This window comes from Pelobates fuscus, chromosome 11, assembly GCF_036172605.1.
Source record: "Pelobates fuscus isolate aPelFus1 chromosome 11, aPelFus1.pri, whole genome shotgun sequence".
NCBI lineage: Eukaryota > Metazoa > Chordata > Amphibia > Anura > Pelobatidae > Pelobates > Pelobates fuscus.
In genome coordinates this window covers 28901165-28916852 of record NC_086327.1, presented here as the reverse complement: position 1 = coordinate 28916852, position 15688 = coordinate 28901165, and the positions used below count along the sequence as shown (strand labels likewise).

The 15688-nt window shown below is 40.1% G+C and overlaps 1 protein-coding gene across 3 annotated transcripts in view; it reads left to right on the top strand.

The window, feature by feature from the left end:
• The window catches only part of PPFIA3 (PTPRF interacting protein alpha 3), a 126915-nt gene that overhangs the window by 107447 nt on the left and 3780 nt on the right, over nt 1-15688 (top strand). For all 3 annotated transcript variants that reach the window (XM_063436557.1, XM_063436558.1, XM_063436556.1), the window contains exons 19-28: nt 1097-1190; nt 4889-4970; nt 5191-5391; nt 5860-5922; nt 6887-6913; nt 7768-7943; nt 8304-8401; nt 9378-9553; nt 9954-10022; nt 12916-13087. In XM_063436557.1, coding sequence (XP_063292627.1) covers nt 1097-1190; nt 4889-4970; nt 5191-5391; nt 5860-5922; nt 6887-6913; nt 7768-7943; nt 8304-8401; nt 9378-9553; nt 9954-10022; nt 12916-13087 — 1158 coding nt within the window. The remainder of the gene's footprint in view (nt 1-1096; nt 1191-4888; nt 4971-5190; nt 5392-5859; nt 5923-6886; nt 6914-7767; nt 7944-8303; nt 8402-9377; nt 9554-9953; nt 10023-12915; nt 13088-15688) is intronic.

Below are 15688 nucleotides of genomic sequence, written 5' to 3'. Positions count from 1 at the left end.
AAACTTCTGTAGGGCCAGATTTAAATAGCTGTGGTCTAATGAGAGATAGTTAAAATAAGGAATACCCCGTTTTAGTTTTTTTTTTTTTTTTAATTCTTTATTTTATTTGCGCATGAAATGACAGTAAGCGTGCAGCGCCACGACAGCTGCTGCAAGCAGTTTCTCATACATTACAAATTGTGACAGGTTAAACAGCGCAGTTTTTTTTTTTTTGAAGATAACAAGCTATAATACAATCATGGTAAATGCGTGCATATTAAGATTAATCTCGCTCAATGTTATAAAGCTATTAAAACATATAATGACATTCAGACTAAGTTGGTGATGTCTACAGTGTAAAACAATATACATGTAGTGGCAAACCCCGTTTTAGTTTTAAAGCTTACTTGTTGTCCCTATGTCATGTGGATGAAAAGTTTATCTTCAATTAGTTATAGATACAAACTTTATATTGGTGAAGTCACAAACAAATGCATAGATTAAACTATAAATTTGACGGAAGACTGTTTTTTTTACCCCCCATTATGCTGAGTCCCAATGAACAGGACACTACGTGAAGATTTGTTAATTGCCAATTTCCAATTATAATTATTTATTAATTATGGGAGTTTCCAAGACTGTTCATTGCACAGACTGTTAGAGGGCTAATGCATGTTGCCATTAAAAAAAAAACAAAAAAAAAAAACAGATGAGTCAGGACAGAAAGGTCTATGACAGAGACCACCACCTTTTGGACCAAAGTTTTTGATCTGCACATTGTTCTGATGATATACCTGTAGGTTTTCATGTTACATTAGGTCACCTGTTAGAGCTTATAAATGATCTCTTTGTTCTTCTGTACTTTGCCTTGATGTAACAAAATTATTCATCTTAATTCTTTGAAAATAAAGTACCTGTATCTTAGAAAAAATAAATAAAGAGGCGATTGCACCCCTGCCTCCTTCACCTTTAAAACTGCCAGTGCTGGATTTCACTTGCTCCCTTTGTGCCTTTAGTTCTAATGGAATGGTTCCAAACTTGGATATTTGAAGTGGTCACTGTTGCCTAACTGTTTACCATTAATTTCTGAATTATTTTTTTTCTTGATTTTGTTCAGCTGGAACCCCTTCAGAAGAGATGTCTCCATCTGACCCCATGGGACTGTCCAAACTGGCAGGACCTGTTGACAAGGACCGCAGGAACAAGAAGAAGTAAGTGACAAGTATCCATATAGCAATGAAAATATTACAAATCAAAAAGTGCTAAGACAGTCAGCAACAGCCTGCCAAGGTTCTCTTCTTGGCTGGAGTAATTGTAATTATTCACAGTCGGTTAGTAGTTCAAATGGATAGATATCTAAATATATGGACAGTAATGGATGTGGAGAGCCACTTACATTCGATAGAGCTTCAAGACAGTTACATAGTGTAGTATCTAAATGCAACCTTGGATAGTAGTATATGTATATAGAATATGCACTCACATGATTCAGAGCCTTGAGTGGCTCCAAAAGAACTACGTGAAGTGGTACAATCCTCACTCTAGAATAGTATTCCGTCAGATGTAGGCAGTATCATATAAAACAAAATACAAACCGTGTCACAAATAAAGGTATTTTGTTTATCCTGTTCCACGATTTCCACTCATCTTAAAATTAAGGTTAAAATTTAATGTTGAAAATGTCATCTATTGTCATCTACACTACTTTTTAGATTTTATTTTTATCTGGTTTGAAGCTCTACCTAACGTAAGTGGCTCTAAACATCCATTCCTGTCCATATATTTAGTTATACTCCACCACTGGATTATCTCTGCTTTTGTTTTACATATCTACCCATTTGAAGCGCAGCTACAAACCAACTGTGAATAATCCTCATAGCAATGCTTAAAATAATGATCCACTGTAGAATTGTGCCTTTAGGGGACAGGAGGCAAAATCTGAAGCTGTTTCTGCTTTACTGCCATAGTTGATTGACTCCCTCTCAGTACAGCAAATCGTTTGACCAAACATTTGATTGCTTTTCGAACATCCGTATGAGAAATAAATTGTGTTTATTTATGAACCCAATGCATTTTAGTAAGTTAACATCTGAGTTCAAAAGTTTTGAATAAAACAACTGGAATCTCTAGCGAGGCTGAGTTTGATGGTTTTCTAATTCTGTTTCCTTAACTTGTCATTTCACTAAACCTCACTATTTAGTAATTAGGCTCCTGTTTCCTTGTATTAATGTTAGCCTATCATAAACAGTATTTGCACATTAGGATAGGGTGCTGCAAAGTTTCTATATATCATTTTTATTATTTGCCTGTGTATAAGGTGTAGTAAAACAAAGTATTAATTTCACATAGGCCTTTTCGCTTGCTGCCTAAAGCAAAAGAGAAGAATGTACGGACGTCTAACTAGACTCTGCCTTACTCCCTTGGGGTAACACACAGCACTGCCTTATACCCTTCCTTGGGGTAACACACAGCACTGCCTTACACCCTTGGGGTAACACACTGCACTGCCTTACACCCTTGGGGTAACACACTGCACTGTCTTACACCCTTGGGGTAACACACTGCACTGCCTTACACCCTTGGGGTAACACACTGCACTGCCTTACACCCTTGGGGTAACACACTGCACTGCCTTACACCCTTGGGGTAACACACTGCACTGCCTTACACCCTTGGGGTAACACACTGCACTGTCTTACACCCTTGGGGTAACACACTGCACTGCCTTACACCCTTGGGGTAACACACAGCACTGTCTTACACCCTTGGGGTAACACACTGCACTGCCTTACACCCTTGGGGTAACACACTGCACTGTCTTACACCCTTGGGCACTGCCTTACACCCTTGGGGTAACACACGGCACTGTCTTACACCCGTCGAGTAACGCACTGCACTGCCTTACACCCTTGGGGTAACACACGGCACTGCCTTACACCCTTGGGGTAACACACTGCACTGTCTTACACCCTTGGGTACTGCCTTACACCCTTGGGGTAACACACGGCACTGTCTTACACCTTTTGGTAACAGACAGCACTGCCTTACACCCTTGGGGTAACGCACTGCACTGTCTTACACCCTTGGGCACTGCCTTACACCCTTGGGGTAACACACGGCACTGTCTTACACCTTTGGGTAACACACGGCACTGCCTTACACCCTTGGGGTAACACACGGCACTGCCTTACACCCTTGGGGTAACACACTGCACTTCCTTACACCCTTGGGGTAACACACGGCACTGTCTTACACCCTTGGGGTAACACACGGCACTGCCTTACACCCTTGGGGTAACACACGGCACTGCCTTACACCCTTGGGGTAACACATGGCACTGCCTTACACCCTAGGGGTATTTGTGACATGGTGCCTATGTGCTTCTGTTAAAATATCCTCCTATAGTCACTACTACACATATCTGAGAAATATATAAAATCATTTTCACACTGTAAGATATATTAATATTGCTGTACATTTCAAATGGCCACAGGGGCAGAGTTGCTTTAAAGGGCGCAACTGAAGGTGTAACGAGTAGAGAGCGCTATTTATCCTGGGACATTTTAGCTGACTTTTTCATTTACACAAACTCATTTATATATTTACTTTCAAGACCTAGCAATGTGAGTTTTATTGCTGCACTTTTTTGATTCCCTCTTATATACCTAAGAACTTAAACACGTAGAAGACACAAGAATAAAATATGAGGAAAAAAAATAAGGCCACGGGGATTTTGTCCTAAATATGGCGACTTCGGTGCTATGCTGTTTGGGCAATGAAATGGTAAACTGGCTGCTAGTTCTATATGTGGCACTAAAGCACATGGTTTATAATATATGCACACGCAAATGCAGGTGTTAATTACCGCGGTGAGTCACAAGTTTCTTCCGGTGCTTTTTATATATTATCTAAATATTTTCTTTCGCTAAAGTTCAAACTTGCACAAAAACCTGTCTGTGAAATCCAGCAAATTAACCATCAGCGCTGTTATTTTCTGTACTAATTCTTTAATTATAGTGTCCTGTCAAGGTTTTACATAGCAAAACATTTAATATTTTCACAACAAAACACATGACTGGTTTATACAACATAAATAATTCATGTTTTAAAGTGTGTTCAGCATAACATTACATGCCAGTGTATTTATCTATGGTAGGAACAAATAGCTGTCACCAGTTTCCAAGTATATGTTACCGTGATGTTACCACTTAAAGGAACACTCCAGGCACCAATACAACATCTATATGAAGTTGTTATGGTGCCAGGAGCCCCCCGGGCACACTCTTACCTTCACGGGTTAAATTGTTCTCGAACCGTTTAACCAGGAAGTTACCTCCAGCAAAGATCACAGCCCCCCCCCATCGCGGCTTCTGGCTTCTGAAATTTCCGTTTCAGGCAACGAGAAGTGTCATCAGGCAGAGTTCGCTGCTGATTGGCTGAGAGCGGTCATCTGACCTTCTCCGGGTTTAAGACACTCTGTCCTCTGTCAAAAAAAATCATACTCGTAGGTATACACTAATCCAAGGTCATCATTGCACTTACAGTATTATGGACACTCACAGAGCTACAGACAAACTTCATGGAACACTTACATACTTGCACACACTTATACATTTTAAACATAATTCGGGTTACTTACTAAAGAGAGACTTGCCTGGAATTCAAAGTGAATTTGAAATTTAAGGTCAAGATAGTCAGACTGGAACCAAAGCAGACTAGGAAAAAGTTTCCAGCTTAGTTACTTTGGATTTAAATTTGAGATTCAGCTTGAGTTTACTAGGACTTTCTGACAATTTTCTGCTTGATATAACAAACCTGACGAATGTGTGAGAGAAGACAGAAACTTCACGCTATGGGAATTTGGGGACCAGACATGTCATGTGTCACATATTTTGTGCTTCCCTTTTAGACATGAACTCCTGGAAGAAGCTTGCCGGCAGGGGCTACCATTTGCCGCCTGGGACGGGCCCACTGTTGTTTCATGGCTAGAGGTAATTAGCAAGACCACTCTTATTCCAAATCATAAGACACAATTGAGTCTATTTCTCATTAAGCATGCATAATTGGGCTAAGTGGGTATTACATTAACAGAGAAATACAACAGTTTGACTCCATGTTTTTTTTATCTGGGACAGAACAATGGAGATTTGTATTGAGGTATAAACATCACTTGCAAATTCTGGTTAATATGTGGCTTTCTTTGTCTTCCAGCTGTGGGTAGGGATGCCAGCCTGGTATGTAGCTGCGTGTCGTGCCAATGTGAAAAGCGGCGCTATAATGGCTAATCTTTCCGATACGGAAATCCAGCGCGAGATTGGGATCAGCAACCCCCTTCACCGTCTGAAACTACGCCTTGCCATACAGGAGATGGTGTCACTCACAAGCCCCTCTGCACCGGCCACGTCGCGCACGGTAAGATGGAGCAAGCTCAGATTCAGAGGGTGTTGTGGAAAGCCATCGGATGTTTAATAAGAACACCAAATGGCTGGTACATTTCAGCTAAGGGGTTTGGAGTTATAGTTTAACTGCATTTGGAGTGCGCCAGAATTACAGCATGGTTTATCTGCTGCATACACGTAGTGTCTTGTAAAACAAACTGCAAAATCTAAGCACAAAGAGGCGACTTGAAAAAAATTAAACAACTCTGTTATAGTCACAGCTTGGCTAGTTTAACCAACATTCATATCTTTTAATGTGCTGCAATGTTCTGTTTAGTAAATAAAAGTCAACATCTTGTCTTTTGTAAAATTATAAACAAGTCGCCATTCTGGGAGTACAGACTGCAAACACCCATCATGAGGTTTAGATATCAAAGGCCAATTATTACCTGTCTCAGTCTCCTTGCTGCTAACTTTAGTTTGTGTCTCTTTCTCTCTGCAGTCAACGGGAAATGTGTGGATGACTCATGAAGAAATGGAGACCTTAACAGCCACTACTAAACCTGTAGGTGTCTATGCTGACTTCCATCCCTTACTGAAGCCATTCAATCTAACCATTAATGACTGTTACATGTGCACCTTGGTTAATCTGTCGCAGAAGTCAGGCAAAGTCATGTTGCACCAGAACTGGCCTCTACGTCTGCTGGCTTTATTGTGGACTCTTGTTTTCAAGTGAACTCTGCAGGAGTCCAGCAAGAAACCTGCTGCTGAGATGATTCTGTTGAGGTCATATGACCTAATAGGATTGTGTGAACTCAACAGGATCATCTTCCAAACGTGTTGCTCATATGACTAGGAACTGCTACAGTATTAACCCCGTGGAATAACTGATTTGATAAACTGATCATCCTATAGTATTCACTCGTTGATCAGTATATGTTTCATTTTCTCTTTCCCCTATTCTGTGCTACACCAGTAGCTTCAAATGCTTTATGAGTCCGTAAACCAGAAATGTAGAAGTACAGTACATTCAGTGCAGTATGGGTCTATTACGGTCGTACATCATTTTGAGGGGATTTTCACCCAGCTCTGTTAACCCTCTCAGTCTTTACCCCTATTAACTGGGCAATATACTTTAGGAATATCCCAATGCAAGACATCAATATATCAATATAACAATAATATATTAACAAAACGTCCTTCGATATATAGACCAACATCAGCGCAAAAACTCTGTATCCGTCCATACTGGATATGGGGGCTATATAGGAAATCCTAAATATTCACACAGACACAGAATCTCTCTTTGCAGTCTGCACATACTGTATCTGTACAATTCCGTTCTGTCTCTATCTGACCATGCTGTGTATCTGTGCTGATTTGTAATGTGTGCATGGACTGTCTCTTTCTGTATCTAATCCTGGGTTCTGCTCATGCTCCTAATCTACACTAAATCTTGCTTCTTACTAATTGCACAACGCTTGACTCTCTTCTTCTTTGTCCTTTTTTACCGCTTTAACCTCTGCCAGGAAACTAAGGAGATCAGCTGGGAACAGGTAGGTCATGTTTGGAGAAGTCTGCTTTCTAACCAGATTAATTGCCTTGTCACTCTTCATTCTCAGCAAGTTTTTCTTAAAAAAAATATATATATATTTTTGTATGAGAATTTTTTTTAACTTTCCTTATATTTTTGTAGTTTAATAATAAGAGTCTATAATTTATTTTATTTTTTTTGAGGGAGGTCATTGTTGGTAACATGTAGGCACATGTGGTTTGAAGGTGAAAACTTGAAACTTTTATAAAGATCATGATCATACGTGTGCAGTAATCGGGCACTGAAACAGTCTCTTTACTGCAACTCGATCCACCTCCAGTGAGATCATCAATCATGATGACATTTGCTCAATCCGGGGTTTCTCATAGAGAAGCACATGAGCAGTATGACCACAAACTGCAAATCCAATGCTTCTCTAAAAAGCATTAGCTATTATCTTCTTAATGTGACATCCTTCGAAAATCAAAGGATGTGAAGGAGGAAGCAGGTCTAGTGGATTGCTGACTGACAGCCACTAAAGGTGTGTTCTTTCTAAAATGTAAATCTTTATCAGAAATGGCAATGTTTTACTTTGTCAAACAAAAGGGACAGCATCTTTGCACCAAAACTGTTATATTAAGATACGGGTTTTGGTGCATAAAAAGTCTCTTAAGCCCTGGTTTTAACTGTACCTCCTGTTACACATATTACACCAAGAGCTACAAGTATTCCAAACTCTCAAAAAAAATGTATGACTTGAAAGTTGCTTTTCTTTTTCTTTTTTTAATGGGTGGTGGAGAAAATCTATCTTTGAATTTTGGGATGATTCATAATGATGTGTTCAGACTGTGTTTGATCCTACTTTTCATTCATCAGATCCTTGCATATGGCGACATGAACCACGAGTGGGTGGGGAATGACTGGTTGCCAAGCCTAGGATTGCCTCAGTACCGCAGCTACTTCATGGAGTCATTGGTGGATGCCCGAATGTTAGATCACTTAAATAAGAAGGAGCTAAGGGGACAACTTAAAATGGTGGACAGTTTTCACAGGTACTCACAACAGAAACTGCTTTATTATTTTTTTTTTAAAAGCACAGCAGCCACTACCTTTATTTTAGAGGAGCTTTTCCATTTTTGAACAATTATTTACGACTCAGATCTCTGGGAGAATTTGTGTCTAGAAGCTACAATCATTGAAAACGCACAGTTTGCTCACAGTTCTAACGTATTTCTTTTGACAAATCGGTTTTAATTTTGTAAACATGGCATTGTGATAGGGTGCGTTCCATTTTTATTTATTTAATTAGTTTTTATTGGATTTTCAACAGCATACACACACATCAAAGGCATCAGAAGTAGGCTGTGTTCCATTTTAGTTTTGTTTAATAAATGTCTTAATTGTGATTTCAGAGTGAGCCTCCATTATGGTATTATGTGCCTGAAGAGACTAAACTATGATAGAAAGGAGCTGGAAAGGAGGCGAGAAGACAGTCAGAACCAACTTAAAGGTAAGTGCTGTTTAAAGGTGGACACAATTAAACATAGTGAGTAGTCTTCTCCATTACCAACCTGGGCTATAGTTGTTTATAGGTGAACAAAATGAAACCTAGTTATTTGTCTTGTCTATATTCAGCATTCCAGACTGGGGCTGTAACTGGTATATGTAGAGTAGAAGATCCTTTCGTGTTAATAAAAGAAAACCCAAATAGTTTAAAGTGGATCTGTTACCTCAAACTTACCTTTCTCCTATTGTTTTCTCTTCCTCTTTCACAATCTGTTCTTCATTTCTTCTATATTTATTTTTAAAACGTAAGACAAAGTAGGGACTACTGTTTTCTACTTTTGACTAATGTGACAAAAGAGTGGAGATTTAGGCAAGCTCCACTTCCTTTCTCAATCTAACAAAGTTGACTTAAGCTCCACCCTTTGTCAAGATTGCCAAGTGTAGGAAAAATACATAAGACAAAGTAGTCCCTATTTTGTCTTACATTTTAAAGAGGACTCGATCAGAAATGAAGAAAAGAAGAACAGATTCTGAAAGAAGTAGAGAGGAGGAAACAATAAGAGAAAGGTAAGTTTGAGGTGACAGAGACACTTTAAATGCTGCTTAAATCGAAATGTACGACACGACTAGCCTTAAAGATCTGTCCATGTGTTCCAATGTAACTAAACAAGCAAATCTAGCCATTTATAATAGTGACACACATCCACAGTCATACAAGTTAAAAAAACACAGTAATATAACTACTGTAACTCACAGGCTTTTTATGTTTATTACCAGCCATAAATGATTACCTCGAATTTGCTTATTTCATCCTAAACAAGTATTGCAACATTGTACCAAGAATCTACTGTTGTTGATACATTCCCTTACCTGTGATGTCATCTACAGTGATAAGCTTTCATGTAATTCCATCCATGGTTATGGCTATACATGGACCTCAATATGACAGATTGCTATGCTTGTCCTTCCTCCCCCTGCAGATGTCATGGTTTGGTCCAATGAGCGAGTAATGTGTTGGGTGCAGTCCCTAGGGCTGAAGGAATATGCCAATAACCTGCAAGAGAGCGGGGTTCATGGTGCTCTCGTTGCACTGGATGACACATTTGACTGTAATGACTTGGCTCTTCTACTACAAATTCCAACACAGAACACCCAGGTGAGACAGGATGATGCGGCAAGATTTGTTTTGTCTTAATCATGTGATTTTTTTTCACAGGTTGCATGCACACAAACTGACTGTTTAACCCCTTAAGGACCAAACTTCTGGAATAAAAGGGAATCATGACATGCCACACATGTCATGTGTCCTTAAGGGGTTAAACTAAGTTCTATTATGCTAGTATATAAAATAAGTGGATGTTTTCAATGTATAGCTCATTATGAGGCGATCAATCTTTATCAACATTTGAATATATATGTAAAATTGGTGGGGCTTAAGTATTTCTGTTTTTTTCTTAGTTTTGAACATATATGTTTTCTACAGCGTGCTATGAGGCTGCCATTAGTTCATTCTCATTTGGGCATTTATTTTTTTTTTTTCTTTTGCTTCACGTCAGGCTCGCCAAGTACTGGAAAAAGAATTTAGCAATCTCATTACCATGGGGACAGAGCGGCGACTGGATGAGGTCAGAAACTGGGCGGATATAACGTTTTTTGGGCGCCTTAAGCAAAAAGATTTATAAAATGTCTAACACAAGCAATGGGTTATGCACAAACCGATGAAGACAATGCAAACAACTAAAGAATAAATAAAATGTGTATTTAATAACATTATAAATCTGTGTCACACTTATGTAAGTCCTCCCTTCCTTTGAGGACCAAGCACTGGTAATGGCTAAATATGTCTGTTTCTCAACTATATTTACCATGATGCTCATTATCACTGTAATAGATAAGTGCGGCCTGCAAATTAAATTGCAAATACATTAATAAAACAACCAAGAACCAGATGCATGGCATAAAAAGTAAGAATTAAGTGTTTTGTTTCAGTAAAAAGTGTTTGAAATGTCCCTTACAACTACATATAGAACTCATTTTATATGAAAGTATAATGTCTTCTTGATCCTTAAAGAGACATTCCATGCAGCTGGCAAGCCTTAATCTGAGTGAGCATCGTGTGAAATTACATATTAGCAATCCGATTTTCTTTATTTTTATAAAGCATAATCAAAATAATGTATTAAAAAGGGCATATTCAATATTGTCCCTTTATTGACCGAAACGTAAGTTAATTATATTGTATTGCTAGCACTGTAAGTATATTTAGTAGGGGTTGCCATTTAAAAACTATCAATAATGAGTGGTTTTAAAATCCTGAAACCTAGTTAATATTACTGGGACATTGTGCCAAATGCCCTTTGGGTAGGTACTCGCAAGGAGCAGATAATGTGTCACTTTCACAGCTGGCTGAACACATTTTGCCAATTGACCTTTGGCATGTGATCAATTGTACACAGGGAAAGTGCTTGCCAGAAAGCTTCCTCCTAAAATCACAGGCCTGGCACAGCACAGCAGCACCACCACATAAAGGAAGGATCGACTCTAATAACGATAGGCTTTTATATGGGGGGGTGGAGGAATACAATTAGATGTTTTATTCTGTTCCCTGCTTAATATGTACTGTTGGTGGGTTTCTACTGAAATTGTCTGAAGCTGAAATTTAATTGGTGCATAGACAGTGTTCCAAATAAACTCCCACTACTCCTGGGCGGCAGCAATGACAAAAGTACACATAAGCCCCAATAAATACAATAAACAAAACCAAGAGGGCTGCACTCACCTGAACATGCATACATTATAGGGTGCTGCTGGGGCCAATATATACAACATACAAGATACACAGTCCAGCACACTCACTTATTCACTAAACAATCATTTTAAAAATCACAGATTGTAGGCAAAAAATAATGGGGATTTAGTTACATTATATGATCATATATTGCATAAGTAGCACCCTATAATGTATGCATTTTCAGGTGAGTGTAGCCCTCTTGGTTTCATTTATATATTTAGGAGTCCAGGCCAACTGCTTGGTTTTGCACCCCTCCCTGTCACAGGTACCTCATTCCAGGACCCTATTTTGCCCTGACTTGCAGAGAGTCCCAGTAAGGAAGTATTTCCCAAGTAAGTGGATTAATCTCATAAGAGCAGACATCAGGTTGCTAGAGTAGGACCAGCCAAGAATGGGATACATTGACGTTGTGGCAGGCTTATGCAATGTATGATCATATATAATCACTAAACCCCCATTATTTTTTGCCTAGGTGAGGTGTTTTTAAATAAAACTATTACATACAATAAACCCCACCCCCAAAAAAGGTTCATTGAACACTATTCCAAATCCCTATGCACATTTAAATAACTGGAGGTTTTTTTTAGTATCATGCCAATGTCCTCTAAAGTGCAAGCTCATCTGCCACGTAAAAGGCAAAACATTTTAGATGAGTTCTACACTAAGAATGCACCTTTCAGCTTAGAGCTCAAAGATCAAATCACTAATGAGACAAGAGAGGGGTATTTTTCTAACCCCCTGCACACTTGTTAAACCTCGTGGGGTGGGTGGCAGCACTGTAACGTGGCTGTGTAATACAAAAGCAAATACAAATATACAAAATCAAGCTCTGCACTCAAACTCCCACTACTCCTGGGCAGCAGCAATGACTCTAGTACACACCAGTTCCAATACATACAATAAAAACAAAACAAAAAGTTACATTGATTACTATCCTAAATCCCTCTGTACAATTAAATTCCTGGAGGTTTTTTTTAGTATCACGCCAATGTCCATGTAAGCTCAGCTGCCACATCAAGGCAAAACCTCTCATATGAGTCCTACACTAACATTTTACTTTGCTTCTATCAGCTATAATAGGCTTCCCCAAACTCCGGCCCTCCAGATGTTGCTGAACTACAACTCCCATGATTCTCAGTCTATCTGTTTCATTTATAGAATCATGGGAGTTGTAGTTCAGCAACATCTGGAGGGCCGGAGTTTGAGGAAGTCTGAGCTATAAGATTAAATCTCTAATGAGGGAGAGAGGGGTATTTATCTAAACCACCACACACAAAATGAAGTCATGAACTAAAACTCCCACTATGCATGGGTGGCAGAAATTACTATAGTACACATCAGCCCCAATACATACAATAAAAAACAAATCCATAAACAGGATTTTAAAAAACTGTCAATATGAAGAAAAAAATAGGCAGATTGTAATAATGAATTCCCATATGGGGAAATATTTGTATCCTGGTGTTTATGCAGTAGTCCTGTAAAGCGGTAGAATAGCTCATTTGTCTCTTACTAAGCAGGAATGAGTTGAGGGATTGATTTAAGATCGCAGGTAAATCTCTAGAACTTCACTAGGATTTGGGTCCTCTAAAAGAAAACTTCATCTGATTTAGCGACAGGCTCACTTTAATTGGATTAAACTCTTAAGGAGAGCAGACAGGTTTACTTAAATCACAATCTGGCACAGAGTATCATTTTGATTGTCGTCTGCATTTGTCTCCCTGAAGGATAGTGCCAAGACTTTCAGCCGTTCTCCTTCCTGGAGAAAGATGTTCCGTGAGAAGGACCTGCGAGGAGTAAGTCCAGATTCAGCCGAAATGCTGCCAGCAAACTTTCGGACCGCAGCTGTCTCCTCCATTACCTCACCGGCTGTTCAGCTCCGCAAGATGCAGTCTGAAGGTGAGGAAAATAATCATTGTTTGGAATACACAGGGTGTTCCATATACACACTATGTATCCTGCGCACATATTGGATTCCCTATATACACACACTCACTCTCTACAGCCCCTACATACTCACTTCATCCCTATGCACACACTCACTACATCCACCTATGCACTCACACTACAGCAGCTATACACACTCTCACTCTCTACAGCCCGTAGACACACACTAGCCACACACCACAAACACAACACAACTGAATTTAACCTATTCACACAAAACACCAGATCTCAAACCGCTCTCTCTACACACACAGTACCACAAGCAGCCACACAATGCATACAAGATACTCTCTCCTGGCCCACTTATGGAGACACCAGACACAAGTCACAAGCAAACATAACGCCGCACATTGCACAGGGCCTTTTTCCCATGCAAGAGCTCTTTAGAAGGGCTCTGTGCATGGGCTGCCCTGGAAGACCATTGAGCTAACATGCTCACTTTGGGGCGAAGTGTTTGTCATTGGTGATGACACAACACCCCCTACCACTAGGCATCTCTGATAAGAAAAGGCTTGGGCCAAATATTTTTCCCTGTCCGGCCCTGTTTGGAAGCCAAAGTTGGACAACCCTGTGACATCATAGGGTTGATGTTTATTTTTATTTATTTTAAGTTTTTTGTTTTCATTTTACAGTGAGTAGTGTGTTTCTGTCAACGTGATTAAGATTATAGGCAAGTTGTGAAGAGGTCTTTATGATGATTGCTGGATGCAAAAGGTTTTTTTTTTTTTGTGGGGGGTTAGGACAGAAATTACAGTGCTGTAATATACAAGATAAGCAATTCTAACAAAACATATTTGACATGCAGGAACAATAGATGAAGAGGGTTTTGTCCAAAAGAGCTTACAATTTAAAGGAATGAGAAAAAGGCAAAACTTAGAGCGATCATTAGCAAGAATCCAAAGTGGAGACACTCAGTTCCAATATAGAAACGTGTGCATTTCCACATTTTCCACAATTGTATTTTTCAGACCACTATACTAACCAATGTCATTTTATGCCTCAATGCAATATGGACTTTAGAGGCCCAACTCACCTGTCTCAGCAAATGAATATAAAGATTCGGTTCCACCATATGGCCATATCGTGTTAAGCCGACCACTACGCCACAGTACCCCAGTATCGGTGGCTGCTCCACTAATTTTAACGTGTGAGACAAATTAAATAATGCAAGTACTGGGGGCGTGGGCCTGACCGCCGAGCTGGATGGACGTGGGGCACCTTGGCTCCTCCATGAAATCCAAATTCCTAGCTCAAAAATACTTTCTCTCCCCTGAAAAAACACACAGCTGCAACTAGAAGACAAAGGGGACCTGTGCACAACTCTCTGTGTACTTGCTGACCTCCGTCCTACCGGCGATGCTGACTGCTGGGTGGCTGGGACTGCGGCCTGTCGTGAGGCTCTGGCGGGAGATGCGGCCGGTCTCCCGTGCTTAGTCCGGTGGGACCTCCCACGCGCTTACAGAGGGCCCGTTCTCCCCCCCTGTGGGCCGTGGGGGGTTATCCCAGACCCCACTGAGGAGGCAGTGACCACCCATGACGCTTGAGCAGCGAACCGAGCACCCAGAGACCGCATGGTGAAAAACAAGATGGCCGCCGCGTCCATCACAAGCTGGAGAATAAAGGCGGCAGCCATTGAGCAACCGCTAACGCACTGACAGACGCCCACCAGGCGACTCTAAGGAGGGCACAACCAGCATGTAAACACAGCTCATGCCAGCATTATTGAAGGCAACACCTCACATGGTAACCAGCAGATCTGTGGGGACTTACTTGGGACTACAACCCTGAATGAGCACAGAGGAGCAACAGACAAGAGACACAAGCTCCTTTATTATACCTGAGGCTGTCTTTTATAACGGAGTATACTATTTCAGTATTTATTCATAGTGTCATGCCTAGAATTAGTACAGTTGATCCTATCCTGCAGACCCACATGTAAACCAACAAAAAATGATTAAGCATACCTGCCTGTTTATCCGGCTAACTCAGAAACTCGCTGCCCCTTGGTGGTCAAAAATTTAAATCTAAGCAATGAAGAAATCTAAATCATCTACCATGTTTAGACTTCCTACGAAGCTACCTGCTAACCAAGATACTATATAAAAAATGTGCACGTTACTAATTCACCTCAAATGTTATGTTTGAAAAGTTGCTAGAGGACTGCCGTTGGGGTACCTCGAGCCAAAGTGTAATTATCTTTATGCACTGCAAAAAAAACTAAAAAAATAATGCTAATGCTAAATGTACTAAAGTGCATTCAAATAATCTGTGTCTAAACTAAGCAATTAAAGTGCATTGTGAGTATATCAGTGGGCCCTTCACTAATTTAATGTGGGAGACAAATCAAATAGTTTCAAACACTTTCAATTACAGACACATGCTCTCGCTGATACACACACATTGTCAGTGAGTGTATATCAGACATGCAGTTATTGGCTTTTGGTTAAACTAACAGAAAATCAGTGACAGACACACACTCTCAGATACAGAACAGAAACCCCTTCAGCCACTTAACATTATCCAGCGCTGGGCTCCCTGGTGACCTCTCCTTCC